Source organism: Puma concolor, chromosome E1 (genome assembly GCF_028749965.1).
Source record: "Puma concolor isolate L17-30 chromosome E1, mPumCon1.1.hap2, whole genome shotgun sequence".
NCBI classification, from domain to species: Eukaryota; Metazoa; Chordata; class Mammalia; order Carnivora; family Felidae; genus Puma; species Puma concolor.
In genome coordinates this window covers 17,850,412-17,870,774 of record NC_141680.1, presented here as the reverse complement: position 1 = coordinate 17,870,774, position 20,363 = coordinate 17,850,412, and the positions used below count along the sequence as shown (strand labels likewise).

At 54.4% G+C, this 20,363-nt stretch overlaps 1 protein-coding gene across 2 annotated transcripts; it reads left to right on the top strand.

The window, feature by feature from the left end:
* The first annotated feature begins 2,586 nt into the window (after nucleotides 1–2,586).
* Nucleotides 2,587–19,347, top strand: ANKRD13B (ankyrin repeat domain 13B). 2 transcript variants are annotated; one of them, XM_086686422.1, is made up of 15 exons: nucleotides 2,587–2,769; nucleotides 13,423–13,558; nucleotides 13,688–13,812; nucleotides 13,899–13,944; nucleotides 14,562–14,705; nucleotides 14,797–14,986; nucleotides 15,063–15,129; nucleotides 16,163–16,244; nucleotides 17,026–17,090; nucleotides 17,317–17,447; nucleotides 17,574–17,731; nucleotides 17,880–18,032; nucleotides 18,156–18,319; nucleotides 18,397–18,473; nucleotides 18,944–19,347. In XM_086686422.1, the coding sequence occupies exons 1-15, from the start codon at nucleotides 2,656–2,658 to the stop codon at nucleotides 19,218–19,220; spliced, it is 1,929 nt and encodes a 642-aa protein (XP_086542548.1). In that variant the 5' UTR covers nucleotides 2,587–2,655; the 3' UTR covers nucleotides 19,221–19,347. The 2 variants fall into 2 exon arrangements, with proteins under 2 accessions (XP_086542548.1, XP_086542549.1); XM_086686423.1 differs by having other exon boundaries at nucleotides 2,588–2,769; nucleotides 18,983–19,347.
* Nucleotides 19,348–20,363: the final 1,016 nt, after the last annotated feature.

The following is a 20,363-nucleotide window of genomic DNA, read 5'->3' as shown; positions in this document are numbered from 1 at the left end:
GCAGGCTTCCCCTCCCCCCACAGCCAGCCGCTCAGCTGGCGGGGTTTCTGCAAGCAAAGGTACCTCGCAGTGGGGGTGGGGGTCGGCGGCGGGGGGAGCACCACCTGCCGCCCCATGCTGCACCCGCACCAAGCAGTCAGTCTGTGGGCTTGATGGCCCTAGGCTGGGCGATGAAAAGGAGCGGCTTGGCCGCTCTTTACCCGGCGCACAGCCCACGAGCGGTGGCCGCCCATTCACCCCCGATCGACCCCCAGCTATGGAATTTCATTTATTAAATGTCGAGGCGGCTACTGGCAGCCCCATCGCTCGGCTGTCTTTGTTTCTCTGCTGTGTGGGCGCGTCTCGAGCACGTGGCAGCTGGAGCGCGCAGACCGGAGGAAGAGCGACCCGGCTTTAGGGTATGGCCGCCTGGCAAAAAGAGGCCCGGCTGCTAAGGGGATAGGTCCCCCAATCCAGGCTGAGCTCCCCCTCTCCCAGAGCTACAACGCTTTTCAGGATGATTCACCCCACTGCCCCCTCCCGCCCTCCAGCTCCACCTCTCGGTGGCCCAGGGACTACCTGGGCGTGGCCTAGGCTGAGAGGCACTGTCCAAACTTTGTTCCGGAAGCCCTCAGACTCACCACTGCAGACCTTCTGGGCCTGGGACTAGGGATAAAAGGTTTTCAGGATTTCCCTTGGGAGATGTCGCCAACTCGGGGAGCAGGACAGTAAAAAAGAAATCTCAGACAAGGTTCTAAAAACAGTTTAATGAGGAAATGTACACGCATTCTCCCGGCCACTCCTAGCCGTCCCTACCCCGCTCCAGCCCCCTCCCCAACTCTGGCAGCGGCCACAACACTCTGCTGACCCCTCGCGGTAGAGGTGGGCAGCGGTCCTCGGTTGCCCGAGGTGCCAGCGGGCTCCTCCCAGGCTGGAGAAAGGGGCGAGGCAGTCCACTCCTCCCTTATCCTTTCCCGCCTAGGCCTGGCACCGCAGGGTGTGGAGGAGGAAGGAGAGAAGACCACACAAAGAAACCTGAGAGAGGCGCAGAGAGTTTGCAAGCTTTTGCTAGCACCTCCCACACAAACACTTTTTGGATTGTTCTATCATGAGCCGGTATGGAATCCCTAATTCCTGTCCTGTTCTAGGGTGGACTCAAGAAGGCGCTGTGCCTGGTCCCGCCACCTGTCTCAGTCCGCCTGATTGGGGGCGGGACGCGCCGTTTCCAGGGTAGTTACTATCCTTAGCTCACCCCAGTAGGTAGTATTTCGAGTCTCATTTTAGAGGTGAGTGGTCTGAGGAAGCAGAAAATTTAAAGCAATTTGCTTCTGGTCAGGCGGTTAGTAAGGGGGAATTCAGACTGCTCTAAAATCCCAATCCCCTCTCCCTTCAGGTCTGGGCCACGCCTCTAGATCCTTCCAGCCCTTGCAATAGGCAGCCCCAGAGGTCAATTCCATTTTTACCACAGCGTCTGCAGGGACCCTTCTGGAAGGACCTTTGTGCCCGGGGGTTATTCGGGAAGGAGACAGTCTCTGGAATCAGTCACTTCCTCTCTTGAGGGGACCGCATTCGGTGGAGGTGGGGAACTGCCACCTGCTGCTTTCTCTGCCCAGCCCCACTCTGGTCCTTGCAGAGGACAGCAAATGGGGGGGGGGAGGGGGGAAGGGACTGTACTCCCAGCCTTAGTGGTCATTCCCTTTCTAATGTCAAGTGTGGAAGATGGAATTTAATAAGAGCGCGGGGAAGACTCCTACATAATATTTCACGTGACAGATCCCTGGTTGCTCCAACGACCACTGGTCCTAATGCCCCGAACCTTTCTCGGGATTCTCCCCCATCAGCCACTCTAGGAATCTGGATCCCATCTCACGTTCCACTGGGACCCAAACTCAATCCTGAAAGCCACGCTTTCCTGTGCCCCCAATGGTTGAGCAAGGCCTGTAGCCCCCTCCCTCACCAGCAAAAGGCAAAACGCCGGTGGGTGGGGGTGCGCCCCAGCCCACCTGGCGTCAGGACACTGTCTCCGTTCCTGTCAGGCCCGACTCCCTCCCCATCCTCTCAGGGGATCAGGGGGACAGAGTGGGACACTCTCCGGCCGCCCGCCACCCCCAGTTCCACGAGACGGACTACATGCCCCATGATGCCGCGGGGCCGAGCTACAACAAGCTCTGCCCCGGGCACCGGGTCCCCCTCCCCTCTTCCCCGCATCCCCGCATCTCTCGCCGGCCGCTCGGGCTGAGGGCCGGGCAATGCAGCTGCGGGGAGCCGGGGGCTGCGGGCGCGCGTCCCTGCGGCGGCGTCCCCGGGGTTCGCGCCCCGTGCGCCCCCGCGCCCGCTGCGGGAGTCTGCTCCCTTCGCCGAGAGGCGTCTTTGTGTGCGGGGGTGTGGGAGGTGAGGCGCGAGTCCGCGCCGCGCCGCCGAGCGCCCGCTCCCTCCCCGGGCGGGTGGGGGCCTCTCCGCGCCGCCCGCCGCCGCCTCGCGAGGACGCCCGCGGCCCGCGCCTCCCGCACAGCGCCGGGCGCGCCGCCCCCGCCCGCCGGCGCCGCTCGCACATGCCCGAGCCGCAGCCCTGCGAGCAGGCAGCGCCGGCCCCCCGCCCCGCGGCCCCGGGCCCCGGCTCCGGCGCCGTCCCCCCTCCCCGGCCGGGCGCCGCGGCCCTGGCATGAGGAGCGGGCGATGATCCCAGCCAACGCCTCCGTCAGGAAGGGGCCCGAGAGCAAGTATCCGCTGCACTACCTCGTGTGGCACAACCGCCACCGCGAGCTGGAGAAAGAGGTCCGCGCCGGCCAGGTAAGAGCGCCGTCGGGGCGCCGCGGGGACCCCACGGCCGGGCACGCCCGCTGGGTGTGGGGAGGGGGCGCGGCGCGGGCTGTCCCGCCTCCCCGGCGAGTTTGCAGCGCTTCTTTGTTCGCAGCGGCGGCTTTTGTGCTTGTTGACCGGGAGAGGGTGATGGGAGCGGTCCCCGGCCGCTCCCCTCCGGCTCGGACGGACGGCCCACACGTGTTCTGGACCCTCCCAGGTTGGGGTAGGGGACGCTGTGCCCCTCCTCGGCCGGGGCGGAGGGCTGCGGGGAGGGGCTGCCGGGTCGGTCTGTGCTCCATGTGGTGAGAGAGTCCGCGGAGCAGCAGAGCAGCGACACCTCCCGCGTGAGTGTGCGGAGGTGGGCAAGGCCTGCGTCGGGAGGGGGTCACAGGTCAAGGATCAGAGAATGGGCTGTGGCACTCCAAGGCATCCCAGCCCCACCCAGTGCCCTCTACCCTCCCGCTGAGCTCTTCATCTATTTGCTCAGATTGAGCAGAGCCCCCGGGTCCCACAGACCTCAGCACCCGCTCTGGAATGGAGAGTGGGGAGAGACTCCCTGTGGGGAAGCCCTGAAGGGCCTTGTCCAGGTGCTGAAAGGAACTCTCCTGCCCTCTGGGGTTGGGGCCTGGCTTCTTGGGCGCTGAGGAAGCTAGGGGCCGCTGGCCTCAGGATTTGGGGTTCTGTACACAAAGTGGGCCCCCAGGTTGCTGCCAGTCTGTGAGAATGAGTGGGTCAGCCAGCTTTGGCTGGGCAGTAGCCTCCAAGAAGACCAGGTAAGGGATGGGGTCTCCTGGTCATTCTTCAGGACCAAGGCAGGCACAGGTCACAGGTAGCTCCGACTCTGCCCTTAGTCCCCAGGCCACAGATGGGCCCTTGGGGTGTGGACAACTCACCCTCCAGGGTGGGGAAGCATGAGCTAGTGCTGGGCCCAGCCTGCTCTGGTTTGCCTCGGGTTGAGGCCTGCAGACTTGGTCCGGATCTGAGACCCCAGGGCCATGGGAGTGGTTTGCTCAGGAGTGGTCCCCTTTGGGAATATGCCTTTGGAGGGCCACTTCCTGAGTCACAGGAAGTTCATTTTGAGGAGCTGCCTGCTTCCCAAAGGACGAGTGAGGGGGGGAGCAAGGTGAGGGTTGGGGAGTCTCTGAAGTCCACTACTGAGCCCTCAGAGTAGCAAGGCATCTGCCTCTGCAGAGCAGTCCTAGGAAATGTTGGGATGACCTGAGCCTCCAAGCTTCTGGGCTGGTTGGGGTGTCCACTTACTTTCCATCTCTGCTTAAACAAGGGCACTCCAAGTTGCTCCTCAGACCATGCCTCTGTTTTATCCATCATAAAGGACGTGGTTTGCAACCAGAGAGCCCTGGTAAAGGAAGCGAGGCCTGAGTGGTAGGTCCTGGGGGACAATGATGAACAAACCAGGCACATCCCCCACTCTCAAGGAGACCCCGTTCTGGTGCTGTGAGTGTGAACCAGGAAATAGAGTATGCTGTGCTGGGTGCTAAGACAGTTCAGTCTCTTCTGACTCTTCTGTTTTCCTCCCCTGAGGGCAAAAGAAGACAAGCTTCTGACGGAGGTTAAGGCTGGAGGGATTTAAATCTGATCTGAGAGGAACTTCCTGATGGGGTGATAGATGATTGGTCCAAGGATTGTTAGGCAGAAGGCTAGTGGCTGAATCTCCAGAATGTCTCAGTTGTACTCCCTTGCCTGAGGGGTGGGTGGTTCTTTTCTTGCTGAGATTGGAGAGAGGCAAAATGCCCTGGAAGAAAAGACTCTCACCTAGGTCTCTCTGATTGATAGTACTCCAGTCAGCAGCCATCTTGCTGAAGTGAGGTTGAGGTGGGGAGCATTGGAACCCGCTGCAGGTAGGGGTACTTTGGGGCTGATGAGTGTGTTCCTCTTTCCCCTCAAGCTGCCACAGAAACTAGGCACCAGGTTCACCAGTATCTCCAGCCTCCCATCCCTCCCACTTCCCTGGTGTGTTTGTGTCTCCTTGAAATGGACACTGCCTACCCTGATCCAGGGTAGCAGGAATATAGGGCAATGGTTGAAGTTAACCCTTGTTCAACCACAAAGGAGTCAGGCCAGTCCTCTGCCTTGCTCCAGGGTTGCCAAGAAGGGGAATGCCAGTCCTGCATGGAAGAGGCCCCTGGCTGTATCTCCACATTAGGGCTGATGCAGAGTGGTCCTTGCATCCAAATAGGCACTGCTCAGTCCTCCAGACATCAGGGTCCCAGGGGGAGCTGAGGGTGCCCAACCCAGCCCTTTATTGCTGGGGATAATACTGGGGGCAGCGTTCTAACATCATAACGAAACCCCATAGACCTTAAGCATTCCATCCAGCGGGGGTTCCCTGACCTCTGGTTCTCCTGGCACCAACTGTCACAGAAAACACCCAGGCTTTGCTCAAGCACATACCAGCTGGGTTTCCCTGGTCTTCACCTGGCATAGCTGCCTGTTCTTCGCTCCAAGAAAGCCCCGCAGAGGCCCTCCCATGGGCAGCCTTGGCAACAATGCTGGCAGGCTGGGGAGGGAGATGGAATGGCAGGTTTCAGAGCAGGTTCATTGGCTTTGCTTAGGGCCTCCACCCCCATAGCTCTGTTGGGGGCTGGAATCAGGGAGTGGTGGGGAGACTGGAGGTGCTCATCAGGTGTTTTGGTGACGGGAAGGATCTATGACCACCCCTAGTTGGCACCCAGCAGTATGATGGTTGCTGGGTGCCCTTCTTCCTGCTATTCACACACCCTGCCAGGTTGGGAGGGGGCAGGGGGCTGTAGGCCAGTGGATGTGCTAGTTTCCCCTTGGCTAACAACGCCCTGAGGTTGGCACAGCCAGCTGAGCACAGCCCGGGTTCCTGAGTCAGAAGTCCCTGGTGTTCCCTGCGGGGCAGGAGGTGGAAGTTCGGCTGTGTGGCTCCCTGTGGGAGGGCCAAGGGGGGCAGGGTTCTTTCCTGGCAACAGAGACTCTGGAGGGGGCCAGACTGTTCCCAAGGAAACATTTCTTTCTTCCTGGGGCTGCCTCCATCATGGTCTTCCTTCCTGCTTTCCTCAGTTCATCCTTCTAACCTAGAGGCAGGCAAGATGGGACTGTGGGGACCCTAGATGCTCAGACAGAGGTTACCCCACCCAAGGTACCTGGTGTGTCCCAGAACACCTGTGATCCCCTGTCCCCTAACATAGGCAGCCCTAGGTGTGGGCCATCACTACATCTGGTGAGTGGGGAAGCTCAGGAGAGGGACCCACAAACCCCAGAAACCCCAAATCAATGTTGTCTGGGAAGCAGATGGGGAGGGGCTGCGTGGGGTAGGGTGGGAGGAGAGTGAGCAGGTGCCACCCTCTCCTATCCAACTCAGCTTGAGGAAGCATCCGGCCTCCCTGCCCCTTGGGTGAGCTCAGGCCTACCTGGTGGAGGCTGGGGGGCTCGGAAATAGTGACCACACTAGACACCGGTTGTCCTCTTTCTGGCTGGGGGAGGCGAGGGAGCAGGGAAAGGAGATCAAAGCTGAGCATGCGTGGCTCTATGCGCTGGGCCCTTCACCTTTCTTCTCCGGCTCTATACGTTTGGCGTGCCCTTGTAAGGTTTCATCTAACAAAAGGATTCTGCTAATGCTAAATAAGTTTGAAAAATAACCTGCTAGTGCCTGTGGGTTCAAGGGGTATGCATGTGCCAATAAGCTGGCAGCAAACTTAGGTGTGACCCCTACAGATCCAGAAGGCAACTGAGCTTGCAGATGCTGGTACACTTAAGGGAGCACATGGACCCTCAGTGTGGGGGCAAAAGGAGTGGATTCTCGTGGATTCCTATGGTACCTGTTCACGTGTGCGTGTGTGTAGGTGTGTACCTGAGTGGAAGCAGAGAGTCTCTCTGCCCAGGGAGCCTCAGCCCCTGAGCTCAAAAGACCCCTGCTTTTGACTCCAGCTGAGGCCTGCTGGGGTGCAGAGTTTCATTCTCTTGGTGGTGAGGTCTGGGTGTTGGGTTTCACAGGAAACCTTTTCATTCTAGCAATTAAATAGCTGCAGGCCTTTGCTGAGGAAATTAATGAATTCTTCCACCTGGGCCTGGGGCAAGGTGCCACTTTCACTGCAGGCCATGCTTTGAGCAGGTGTGGGGAGCTTCTTTGAGGGGTTGGCTGGGTGTATGTGGGGGGGGGAGAGGAGGGGCTGTGTTAGCCCTGGAAAACAACAGGGCCCTGGGGACTCTGGGGAGAGCTCCCCAGGAGTGGAGGTAGGGAGGGGCAGCCAGGCCCAGCTAACAGCACCAGCCTCTCTCTGGGTCCTGGAGGTGAGGCACCTGAGGGGGAGGGTGGCAGGCAGCATCTGGAGCTCTGGGGCTGGGCGGGGTGCCCTGTCAGCTCCCTGGGGCCTTGTTAGCAGCGCAGCAGTAGTAGCATCTGGGACAGGGCTGGTGGGACGTATAGACACATAGACTTTCAGCTGCTGCCCCATGGGAAGGCTCCTCCTGACTTCCCCGGGCTCAGGGTCTGTGGATCCTGCACTCCCACCCCCAGACTCAGGGCTCCACTTAGGCTGGACGCAGAGAGGCTCAGCCCATCCCATAATAGATGAAGAGTAAAGAACGCAGTCCTTGTTGTAGGGGAGCCAATGTAGAGGAGCGTAAGGTGGGGTGGGGAGAGGGGCGCTTGGATCTCTAAGCCACAGCTCAGAACGCCACGTGGGCTAGGTACATTTTTTTTTTTTGGAGGCTCCTAATATATTTAAAAATGAAGAAATGGGGGCGCCTGGCTGGCTCAGTCATTAGAGCATGTGACTCTTCATCTCAGGGTCGTGAGTTCAAGCCCCATGTTGGGCATGGGGCCTACTTAAAAAATTAAAAATAAAGAATGAATAAATGCCAACACAGGGTTATTAAAATCGTATAAATTACTTACATTATTCAAAATGTCTTGTTTCTGACAAAGGAGCTAATTCTCATGTTTTAAAAAATATTTAGCTGTTGCTAGAAGAATTATAATGAAAAGCTGTAGTCCTCACTTGCCGCCCTCATTCTCTGGAGGCGACCAGTTTGGACTTTAGGCTGTTCTGTTATTTACCTCCAAGATTACAAACAATATACATCTACAACTACCTCTTGGCTTATCAGTTTTACATTGTATTGCTTTCCCCTCCCCAGGTCCCTTAAATATAGTCATTTATGCATCTGTTGAACAAATATTTATTAAGCACCAGTTATGTGCCAGGCACTGTCTAGAGACTGGGGATGTAGCATTGAACAAAACACAAGGACCCTCCCTTTGTGGGGCTTACAGTCTAGATGAGGGAGACAACGAACAAATGAACAAGTAATTTAATGTTGGAAGAGAACTAAAGCAGGATCAGGGGCAACAGATAGACAAATAGCAAGTGTCATTTAAGATGGATGGTAAGGGCAGGCCTTTTTAAGGAGGTGACATTTGAGCAGCCACCTGAATGAAGTGAGGGAGAAAGTGCTGTGGCTATCTAGGGTATCCAGCAGAGTGGAATTTGGAGGAGAGGTGGGAGAGCACATGAGTTCAAGGAGACATCCAGGGCTGCTGGATTCTATTCTAAACAGGATGGGAGGCCTTGGGAAAGTTTTAAGCTAAAGGATGTCAGGACCTGAGGGACATTTCACAGGATGATGGAGGCTACGATGGGTCATGTGGAGACTAGACCTAAGAAGCCAAGAGAGGAGTGAAGAAACCAGTGAAGGGCCCACAAGGCCACCAGGTGAGATAGGATGGCTGCCACCAGAATGGTAGCCTGAAGGTGATGAAAACAGAGAACAGTCCGGATCTGTTTTGAAGGTAGAGCCTTCAAAAGGCTCATAAGAGCCTTCATAAGGTCAGCCTTGCTGATGGATTTGATATAGAAGGTGAGAGAAAAGGAAGAGATAAAGACAGTTACAAAGTGGTTTTTTTGTTTTGTTTTGTTTTGTTTCTTTTTACCAGGGCGCCTGGCTGGCTTAGAGCATGAATCTTGATCTTCGGGTCATGAGTTTGAGCCCCACATTGGGGGTAGAGATTACCTAAAATAAATAAATAATTTAAAATAAAGTTTTATCTTATTTTATTTTTTTACCAAAAGGGGGAGAGAATTGAGGTAATGTTTCCTTTTAGGGGAGAATTGGGGCAGGTGTAGCTGTCCAGGAATGGCTGGGAAGAAGGCAAAGGGAAAGACAAGGAGTCATGGGAAGTCAAGGTGTCTCTTCTTGTTTCATGAATTCAGTTATCTTTTCATATATTTCTGAGGATATGAATTACTGTTCCCCCCTCCCCAAAAGTGTTCTTGTATTTCCTGCATTGACAGTGTATCCTCTAGGTTTTTAGCATCTATCTGCATGTTTTGGTCTCTTTCATATTGGCAGCTTTCCTCAAATGTCCAGGCACCCTTGGCTGTTGGGGCATATTTAAGAATGTGGGTGTAGAGCTCATTGATGCATGGGTGGTATTCCTGTCAAACGATGGGTGCAAGCTGGCCTGCTTATTGGAGGGTCCCCAGAGGTCCGTACCCAGAGGTTTTCGGTGCCTCTAGTTTCTCCAAGAAGAATTCTCCAGTCTCCTGCTGGGGTGGGATGGGGCAGTTGCGTGTACTGTCAGGCTGTTAGTGGTTCAGGACCTGAGGCAGGAAGGGACTGGGCTTTCACCGTTCACTAGTTTTCAGCCCCATGACCTCGTCTTCAGACCAGTGTCCCCAAGTCCAGTGGGTCTCAGGCTCAGTTTATACAGAGAATAAATTTCTGGCATCCTATGGAGGGGAAGGGGGACATCTCCCAGCTTTATAAGATTGGGGAGGGGGCCAAGGGTTCTGAATTTTAACCAGCCTCCCCCACCCCCCTGGATTTAGCTCTGAGCCTCACTCATACCTCTGCCATTCCCACTGCCTTCATGTTCTGGACATTTCGAGGGTGGTCTGGCTTGACACTCACTGGGGTTCCCCTATGAGTGTTTGGGTTCTAGTACCCTCTGCTCCACTGAGTCGGTTGTAATGCCCCAGCCACTTTCTATGTTCTAAAGATGTGTTAACATTTCTCATCTGCTAGCATCTCTTCTCTTTACTCTTGTGGGTTTTAAATATTTTATTGACATTCTTACACTTACTCACAAATTTTCCTTTTGAGGTACTCTTCATTCCTTTGTACAGATCTAAGTTTCCATCGGTTAACATTTTCCTTCCACCTAAATAACTTCCTTTAACGTTTCTTGCATGTCTTCTGGTGATAAGTTCTCTTAGCTTTTTTTGTTTGTCCACAAAAGTCTTCATTTCCCCTCCATTTTTGAAGGATATTTTTCCACAGGACAGAGAATTCTAGGTCATTTTTCCCCCCAGCACTTTAAACATTTCATTCGATTGTTTTCTAACTTGCATGGTTTCTGTTGAGAAGTATGTAGTATTTCCTGTATTTGTTCTTCTAGACATAGTGTGTCTCATTTCTCAAAATGATTTTATTATTGTTTTTTTAAGATTTGTTTATTTTTGAGAGAAAGAGCGAGAGAGTACGTGCATGCAAGTAGGGGAGGGGTGGAGAGACGGGACAGAGGATCCAAGGTGGGCTCCACGCTGACAGCAGCGAGACCCATGTGGGGCTTGAACCCACGAATAGTGAGATCATGACCTGAACTGCAGTCTCACCGCTCAACCAACTGAGCCACCCAGGCGCCCCTGAAAATGATTTTAAGATTGTCTTTTTATCACTAAGCTTTCAGCAGTTGATTATGATGGGCCTGGGTGTAGTTTTCTTGGTGTTTGTCTTGGTTGGGATTCATTGAGTTTCTTGGTTCTGTGGGTTTATCATTGTGTTAGCTTGTGCAGAAAATTACCACAGATTGGGTAATTTTATTCTTTCATTCTTTTGGAGTTTGGAAGTCCAAAGTCAAGGAGTCAGCAGGGCTCCACTCCTTCCAAATGCTTACGGGGAGAATCCTTCCTTGCCTCTTCCAGCTTCTGGTATCTCCAGGCACTTTTTGGCTTGTGGCTGAATAACTCCAGTCTCTGCCTCCTCTTTACATGGAACTTCTCCTCTCTCCATGGATCTCTCCTTTGTAGGTCTTATAAAGGCAGGTCATTGGATTTAGTTAGGGCCCACCTGCAAAATCCAGGCTGATCTCATCTTGAGATCCTTACCTTAATTTCACCCGCAAATACCCATCACTCACAGGTTCTGGGGGTTAGAGTATAAACATACATTTGGGGGGACACCACCATTCAACCCCCTATAGTAGCTTTTTTAAAACAACAAATTTGGAAAAATGTTGGTTGTTATCTCTTTAAATGTCTTATTTCTCCCACTTTCTTAGCCTAGTCTCTGGGACTCCAATTACATATATGTTAAAATGCCTTATAGTGTCTCACATATTGTTGAGGCTCTTTGAATGTTTTTCAGTACTTTTTCCCTCTTCTGTGCTCCATTTCTGTTCTCTGTGCTATAGTTCTATTGTTATATCTTCAAACTCACTAATTTTTTTTTTATTCTTTAGTGTCTAATCTTTAAAAAAATTTTCTTTAGATGTTTATTTATTTTTGAGAGAGAGAGAGAGAGATAGAGTGTGAGCGAGGGAGGGGCAGAGAGAGAGGGAGACACAGAATCCGAAGCAGGCTCCAGGATCTGAGCTGTCAGCACAGAGCTCGATGTGGGGCTCAAACTCATGAACCATGAGAGCATGACCTGAACCAAAGTCAGACATTTAACCGACTGAGCCACCCAGGTGCCCCTATAGTGTCTAACTTATTTTTTTTTTAATGTTTTACTTATTTTTGAGAGACAGAGAGAGAGAGAGTGTGAGTAGGGGAGGGGCAGAGAGAGAGGGAGACACAGAATCTGAAGCAGGCTCCGGGCTCCGAGCTGTCAGCACAGAGCCCAACATGGGGCTCAAACCCACGAACGGCAAGATCGTGACCTGAGCCGACGTCTGATGCTCAACTGACTGAGCCACCCAGGTGCCCTGTCTAATCTATTCTTAATTCCATCCTATGAATTTTTGATTTCAGATATTGTACATATCTTTCATTTCTTTCCCCATGAACATTGTGTTCATGTTTTTTTTCAACTCTTGAGCACATTAAACTATTCATCATCTTTATCATTTCTGACTATGTTTCTGTTAAATGATTTTTCTCCTGATTATGGGTCATATTTTCCTATTTCTTTGCATGTCTGATAATTTTTTTCTAGTAATTTGTAACTGGATGTTAGATACTGCAAACAGTGTAATGTTAAGCATCTGGATTTTATGGTCTTCCTTTAAAGAGTGTAAGGCTTCGTTCTGACAGACTGAGTTAAGTTACTTGTAAATCAGTTTGATCCTTTTGAGGTTATTTTTAATCATTATTAGATTGGGTTTAGGTGAGCCTTTTCTCTAGGGATAGTTTAATCCTACTACAAAAGCATCACCATTCTTGGGTCTCTGTTGAATACCTTGTGCAAACAACAAAGACCTTCTATTCTAGCGGGTTGGAGTTTGAATGTCTCCCTGCCCTGAGACATGAGTGCTGGAAATTTACCAGCTTATTGCTCCTCTTCTGTCTAGTATTGCTGAGTTTCACTCTACATAGGTGAGGTTTGGTATTCTGCAAAGACTCAGAGGAACCCCATGCAGATTTTCTGGAGTCCCTTGTTTGCATATCTCACTCCTTCCTGGAACTTGGTCCTGCAACTTCTTGCTACCTCAGTCTCCCTGAACTCCTCTGTCTCCTCAACTCCTCAGCAAGACTACCATGCTCTGCTAGGGATTCCCTGCCTCCTGCATTACTGTCTGGAATGATACTCCCAGGTAGAAATCTAGGCAATCATAGGGCCTACCTTATTTGTTTCTCTTATTTCAGGGATCATAGTCCTGGACTACTTGTTGCCTAATGTCTGAAAACAATTATTTCATGTATTTTGAAGTATTTTTATCTGTTATAATGGGATGGTGGTTTCAGGTATCTCACTATAGTTGGAATAGAAGCCATTTACTGGCATTTTAATCAAGTTTGGGGAAGGAGAAGAGGAGTTACATGCATGTGGTCAGTTCACTGTATTTAGCTAGAGGTCTTAGACTCCTGAAATATATTTAAATATTTATGTTTTTATCACACAACAAAAATCTTATGCAATATAATTATGCTATCCACAAAACGATAATAGGATTTGTAAAAAAAAAAAAAAAAAAGTGTTAATACATAGTGTCCCACATATAAAGGACATGGGTTTGAAGTTGTACCATATTCTTTCATTCCTATCAATATATTACAGCAATTGTTTGTTAAACCTCACTCAGTGATAATGTCAATGATCTAAATTGATAGCCCTTCCTGAAAGTGTGGTCTTGGACCTGTAGGATAAATCTAGTCTCAAGTGCTCTCCTTGGCCAACAGCCTGTCTCGACCACCCTTCAGCTCTGGGATTCTTCTTCAAAGTTAGCCCACTGGGCCTTGGAAGAGTGAACCCAGTCAGGGGACCGAGGTGGACAGGAAAGGAGGAAGGTCCTTCCTTTCTCAGGGCTACTTCCTGCCCTGTCCTACAAGCCTCTTTTCACCCACCTGACCCCAGCTCATTGTGTCTGTCTTTTCCATTGCCTTGTAAGGTGAGCAAGGCAGGGCATTCAGGTGGTTGCTGCTTCCCTAGAGGCTGTTGGGCTCAGATGGGCTGCCTCAGAAGTGACCAGGGATACATCTTCACCTCCTTCTCCAGGTGGACATCGAGCAGCTGGATCCCCGTGGGCGGACCCCCCTGCACCTGGCCACCACACTGGGACACCTCGAGTGTGCCCGTGTGCTCCTGGCACATGGTGCAGATGTGGGCAGGGAGAATCGCAGCGGCTGGACAGGTGGGCACCCCTGCTCACCCCAGCCCCACAGCCAGCGTCTCCCAGCTTCATATCCTCACCCTTGGTTTGCTGACGGGGGCCGCAGGCAGGGTCCTGACCTGTGACTTTGCCTCCTCCCCCCACCCCCAGTGCTTCAGGAGGCTGTGAGTACCCGGGACCTGGAGCTGGTGCAGCTGGTGCTGAGGTACCGGGACTACCAGCGGGTGGTGAAGCGGTTGGCGGGCATCCCCGTGCTCCTGGAAAAGCTGCGCAAGGTGAGGGCCAGCCTCTCAGCCTCCCCACAATGCATTTGAACCCTGTCTCTAGCACAGGCTTAGCTACTCTCTTTTTCATCCTCCAGGCCCAGGACTTCTATGTGGAGATGAAATGGGAGTTCACTAGCTGGGGTAAGGGGGCCGATGGGGGCCTCTCTGGGCATTCTCCCACCTCAGGGCTTTTGTACCTGCTGCTCCCCTGCCTGGAGCTCTATTGCCACAGCTCTTCCTATGGCTCCTTCTCATCTTTTAGTTCCCACCTCAGTGCCAACTCCTTGGCTAGGCTTTTCCACACTGTCTCAGACACTGTCTTGATTCCATTATTATTATTTCCTTCACTTTGTAATGATTTGCTCATTTGTTTGTTACTTGTCACTCCTTGCCAGAAGGTAAGCTCCAAGAGGGCATGTTCAGTGTTCTATCCTCATTGACTAGAACAGTGCCTGGTACACAGTAGGTATTCAATAAATATTTGTTGGGAGATTGAAAGGTTGAGTGAATGAATTAACAAATGGTGGCTATTAGGGACTTGATAGCGGCTGAGACGTGCCCATCTTCAACTTCAGGTTGCTTACATCTGAGTGACGGGTCTCCATTCATGTGGGGGGAGTTTGGAAAGGGGCTGCTCTCCCACTAGCTCTGTTATCCTTGCCCAGCCACAACACTGACCCTGACCCCTATGCCCTGAGGTGGCCCAGGTTGGGTGGACCAGGCAAAATGAAGCCACTCTGACCTTCCCTTCCACCTAGTGCCCTTGGTGTCCAAGATCTGCCCTAGTGACACCTACAAAGTGTGGAAGAGTGGGCAAAACCTGCGGGTAGATACCACGCTCTTGGGCTTTGACCACATGACGTGGCAGCGAGGGAACCGCAGCTTCGTCTTCAGGGGCCAAGGTCAGGCAGGGCAGGAGGTAGGGCAAGGTGGGAAGGCTGGGGACAGCTCCACGCCACCCCTGACCCCCCTGTGCTATTCTGTGGTTGGCAGACACAAGCGCCGTGGTCATGGAGATTGACCACGACCGCCGGGTGGTGTACACAGAGACTCTGGCACTGGCTGGGCAGGACCGTGAGCTGCTGCTGGCTGCTGCCCAGCCCACTGAGGAGCAGGTGCTGAGCCGGCTTACCGCGCCCGTTGTCACCACGCAGCTTGACACCAAGAACATCTCCTTTGAGAGGTGAGTGGGCGCAGCCCTCGTAGCCTAGAGCCAGGCTGCTGGATGCCCCCTCACCTGGACCACTCTGCTTCCCCAGGAACAAGACTGGCATCCTGGGCTGGCGCAGTGAGAAGACAGAGATGGTGAATGGGTATGAAGCCAAGGTGAGGCCACCGCTCCCTGGTACCAGAACCTGCCAAACTCTTGCCTGCAGTGCCCTGGGCAGGGGTTTCCTGACCACTCTTTTTCAGCCTTGGAGGTGCAGAGGCAATGCAGCAAGGAGGGAAGGGCACTAGACTAAGAGGCAACTGATGAGAATGGCCCGAGTTCAAGTGCTTACTATACTCATGTTCGAGACTGTGTTCTGATGTTTTGTATGTATGTGTGAATACATATGTACACACACACACATACTCATTTAATCCCAACAACCTTTTTGGGTAGGTGTATTATTATTCCCATTTTACAGGTGTTTGTTGAGCCTTTCCAACAGGAACCTTCTGTGGGGTGGGGTATTGGCCCATTCTGTGATGAGGAAGGAGGCTTGGAGCGGTTCCATGACCTGTCCAGGGTCACACAGCTACAGGTGACAAAGCCAAGGTTTAGACCTTGGCTGCCTAACTCCAAAGCCCGACCTTTACTCCTAAGAATACCGTGTTGGTCACGCTGGAACCCCTACATCACCCTTGTGGGGCCACATGGTGCCGCTGGTAAAGGAAGGAACTAACAAATGCTGCCAGGCACTGCATTGTGTCCTGGAAGCCTTCCCTGGCCCTGCAGACTGCGTTAAGGCCTCTGCTTTTTGTTCCCACAGCCCTCTGCAACCTTCACCAGAGTGAATCACACTATATTATAACTGCCCATTTCCTTATCTCTTCAAATAGTGTGTGAACCTCAAAAGGGTGGGGATTGTCTCTAGTAGTGCTTGTTCACCACTGAGTGGTGCACGTTCATCACTGTCCCTGATGCCTGCCTCAGTGCCTGGCACATAAAGTCTCCTCACAGAATGTTTGTTCAATGAATAAGAGAATGGATGAATGACTTCAGATATTTACTTGCCCAAAGGCTGGGAGATGGAGCAAACAGCTCCCCCATCCCCCAATGGACCCTTCCTTGCAGGAAGTGTTCATAAGGCCCTTGGGGGCTGGGGATAGGGTACTGGAATTGTCTTTGAGCCCTTTCCTCATCTGTCGCCAGGTATACGGGGCATCCAATGTGGAGCTCATCACCCGGACACGGACAGAGCATCTTTCAGAACAGCACAAGGGCAAGGTCAAAGGTAATGAAGCAGTGGTGGAGTGGCAGGGGAGGGGTGGTGTAAGGAAGCAGCTCCCACTTGAGTACCTCCATCAGTATTCCCTGTGACATCCCAGCAAAAGCCAGGATAGTTTATTCACATAAATAGGTTTCAGTTCAAGTGCCAAGTGCTAATAATTGGGAGTGACTGTCTGGAGTGCAGCTAGGAAGATTCTAAGGCAACATCTGGGCTCAGTGGGAAGGAATTCTACAACTGGTAACTGACGTCTGCCTTGGATTTGGGAGTGGAAATGTCATGTATGCTACTTATTGGCCAGTCCAGTCTAGTGGAACATACCCTAAGCAGAAAGTCAGGGGGTGTGTCACTGATGCTTTGTGCCTCTTGATACTACACGTGACTCTCTGGGCGCTGGTTAGGCTGCCTAAGGTAGGAAGACAATTCCTACCTCACAGGGGAACAAAATGAGGTAATTAAGATGGAAGTGCTTGAAGGAAAACACACACATACACATACATCCCCTAAAACTGCCCACCGAAAGCAGCTATTTTTCGTCTAGTGTCACCAACCTGGACACTTTTGGAAGTTTCTCCTAAGCCCCAGACCTACTTTTATTCCCACTGTGCCTGTAGTGTTCCTCGCCCCTGGCCTTTGGAGTCCTCAGTCACCTTCAGATGAAGGTGCCTGAGAGTTTGGTGTGGGTGAGCAATCCTCCCTACCTGCCAGGAACCAGCCTCCTCCTTAGATCGGGGGTGCGTCACTTCTGAGGGTTGCAGTGTCCTCTGAGATGCTACATTTCTTGTAGGCTGTAAGACACCTCTGCAGTCCTTCCTGGGAATTGCTGAACAGCACGGGGGCCCCCAAAATGGGGTGAGTATGTGCCAGGGGTGCCCTTGTGTGGAAGGGTGTGGATGTGGCTCAGGAGAGCTGGGAGGCGTCCTGCCTAGCATGGCCTGAGTGGACCTACTTTCCACAATGCCCGAGGCCGTGTCAGCTCCACAGTGGCAGGGGGGATAGCTCTGGGGCCCATGATACCAAATGGCTGGCCTGGCATCAGAGACTGACAGGCTCATGGGCACTTCCTCATGTGGTACAGACCCTGATCACTCAGACTCTGAGCCAAGCCAACCCCACTGCCATCACTGCAGAAGAATACTTCAACCCCAACTTTGAGCTTGGCAACCGGGACATGGGCCGCCCCATGGAACTGACCACCAAGACACAGAAGTGAGGCCCCCTGCTGGTGCTGGGGAGGGGTGGGTAGGCCAGGGCTGGACGGGGTCTCCAGAATGTACTGGGTGGGAGGCCATGGCTTCTACTATGTCCCTCACCCCTTGGGATTTGGGGGGGCAGGTTCAAGGCCAAGCTGTGGCTGTGTGAGGAGCATCCCCTGTCCCTGTGTGAGCAGGTGGCCCCCATCATTGACCTCATGGCTGTCAGCAATGCGCTTTTCGCCAAGCTCCGGGATTTCATTACCCTGCGCCTGCCCCCTGGTTTTCCTGTCAAGATTGGTGAGACCCCACCCCCATTTCTCTTCAGCCGCTGTTGGCTGGGGGTGGGGGGGTGGGGGGGTGGGTAGGGCTTAGATGAGGTAAAGATTGGGGATGCCTAAGGTGTGAGAAGGTGGGTGGTGGCACCTGACAGTTTCTTCATCCTCAGAAATCCCAATCTTCCACATCCTCAACGCTCGTATTACCTTCGGGAACCTCAATGGCTGTGACGAGCCAGTGCCATCGGTGCGAGGCAGCCCCAGCAGTGAGACCCCTTCCCCAGGCAGCGACTCCTCCAGCGTCAGCAGCTCCAGTTCCACGAGTGAGACCCCACCCTCTGCACGCTGCCCTTACGTCCCTCCCCGCCCCGCCCTTGCCCACGCCCTTTCCAGGTGGGCCGAGGGTGGGGCCGCCCGCGCTCTGACGCCCAGCCTGGCGCCCTCAGCCTCCTGCCGCGGCTGCGAGATCTCCCCCGCGTTGTTCGAGGCCCCGCGCGGCTACAGCGTGCTGGGCGGCCAGAGGGAGGCGGCCACACGCGATGACGACGATGACCTGCTTCAGTTTGCCATCCAGCAGAGCCTGCTTGAGGCGGGTAGTGAGTATGATCAGGTGCGTCCCTGCCACCGCGCCGCCCCTGCCCGGCTGCAGCGCCACCCTGGCTGACTGGCCCACGTCCCTCCCTCCAGGTCACTATCTGGGAGGCGCTAACCAACAGCAAGCCGGGCACTCACCCCATGTCCTACGACGCTCGCCGACAGGACAGGTCAGTTCCGCCAGTCCTGACTTGTCCTCCCTCCCCCGAAATAACACATGCACATGTACCATGGTGCCCTGTCCCAGAGGGTGAGGATACTGCTGGCTGGGCAGCTCTTCTTGGCCCCAGGAAACCATGGTACCCTCTGTTGGGCCCCTGCTCGTTTCCAGAAGGCTTCAATCCCCACCCTTTCCTCACTCTGAGCAGTACTCCAAAAGCAGCCAGGGAGCAGGGGACAGGCCTCAAAGGCCTTCAGACCCTTACCAGGCAGGATGTCGGGGCTAGGGTTCTAGAAGATGCATGCCCACATGTGCTGGTGCACCGTCAACTGGGAGGATGGGCTTTGTAGGGGCTGAGATTTGTCACATCTGGGTGGGAGCCAGGGAGGTGATGCAGGATTCATCGCTTCCACCGGCGGGTGACGAGCCCTACTCTTTCTTCGGGCCTCCACGCTGTCTCCTGGCCCCGCTTACGGGCAGGTGCGCCCGGAACCCTCGACGTATCTTACCCGCCCCCAGGAGCGCCCCGCCTACGCCGCAGCGCCAGCCTGCGCCCCCCGCGGCCCTGGCGTCGGTGCCCAGCCCTCGGCCCAGCCCGCGCCCCGGCCCAGGTGGCCATGTGTTCCGGAGCTACGACGAGCAGCTGCGGCTGGCCATGGAGCTGTCGGCGCAGGAGCAGGAGGAGCGGCGGCGGCGCGCGCGCCTGGAGGAGGAGGAGCTGGAGCGCATCCTGCGGCTCTCACTGACGGAGCAGTAGCGCCCACTGCCGGGCCCTTCGGCTACGCCCCGCGTGACCTGCCTCGGAGCGAGACTCGCTCGCGCCCGCGCGCCCGCCGGGCTGCGGCCGGAGACTGGAGCCGCAGCCTCGGGGGCATAGAGGCGCATCCGGCACCATGCGGGGAGGGGGCTCGGGGGACCGCGCGTTACCTGTCCCGGCCAGGGCCCTGTAGGCAGCTCGCACGGCCCGGTCCCCCTGCTTTGCTATATCCTGACGCCCACCACTCTATCCTGGGCTCAGACTTGTCCAAGGGGGCCAGGCCGTCCTAAGGGGGAGCCGGGTCCTTAAAGGAGCATTGTCCCCATCCCTTGCTCCTTCTGGTCGGTCCTCCTTTTCTGCTCACAGAACCCACTGTAGGACACTGTCCGTGAAGCCTTTGCATCTCCGCTCTTCACCCCTGGGGGGCAGCTGAGCTCCCCACGTGCTGTGTTGCTGCTTTGTCCCAGACACAAACCAGCACGTCAAGGGCCCAGCTCCTCCTTCACCCCGGCATTTCAGCGTCAAGTGCACTTAGCGGGGTGCCCGGCTTCCCCAGCCCCCCACACCCCTCCCGGGTCTCAGGGTGGTCCCAGTTTCTCCTTGGGCGGCCAGAGGTTGTAGTCCCTATCCCTAAGGCACGCTTTTTGTGATCAGGAAGGGTGCCCAAAGTGGCCCCCCAGCCTGGGCAAGGCCTGGTTCCTTCATGATGTCTTGGCAAATGGGGGGCATATTTGGGCTGGGGGCAAGCACTAGACCCTGTCCCCCGGCCCCGCTTATGGGCAGGTGCACCATGGAGCCCTCTCACCGGCTCAGGGCCCTGGCACCACCACCCACCCCTTCCCACCAGCTGCTGCTAGCCCTCTGTGGTCGTGTGTCCCACCTGCCCCCACCCAGGGGCTGACTCTAAAACCCTTCATCCAATGGTGCTAACCCCCGGCTCTCCCCTGCCCCACCCCACCCACCCAGAGAAGCACAGACCCCGCTAGGGGCAGGGTCCACTGCACACCCTTGTCCACCTTCTCAGGCTGGCCTTCCTGGCTCAGCCAGTGAGGCTCAGTAGGGACACAAAAGGGATGGAAGAAAAGAACAAAGAGAAACTGTTCCTCTCACCTCCTTCCCTGATGCCAGGGGCACCAGACTGAC

Coding starts and splice junctions, on each gene's coding strand:
- ANKRD13B (XM_086686422.1), top strand. CDS start 2,656: ATGATCCCAGCCAACGCCTCCGTCAGGAAGGGGCCCGAGAGCAAGTAT. Junction 16,245..17,025: donor GCACAAGGGCAAGGTCAAAG/GTAATGAAGCAG, acceptor CATTTCTTGTAG/GCTGTAAGACACCTCTGCAG. Junction 18,320..18,396: donor CGGGTAGTGAGTATGATCAG/GTGCGTCCCTGC, acceptor CCCTCCCTCCAG/GTCACTATCTGGGAGGCGCT.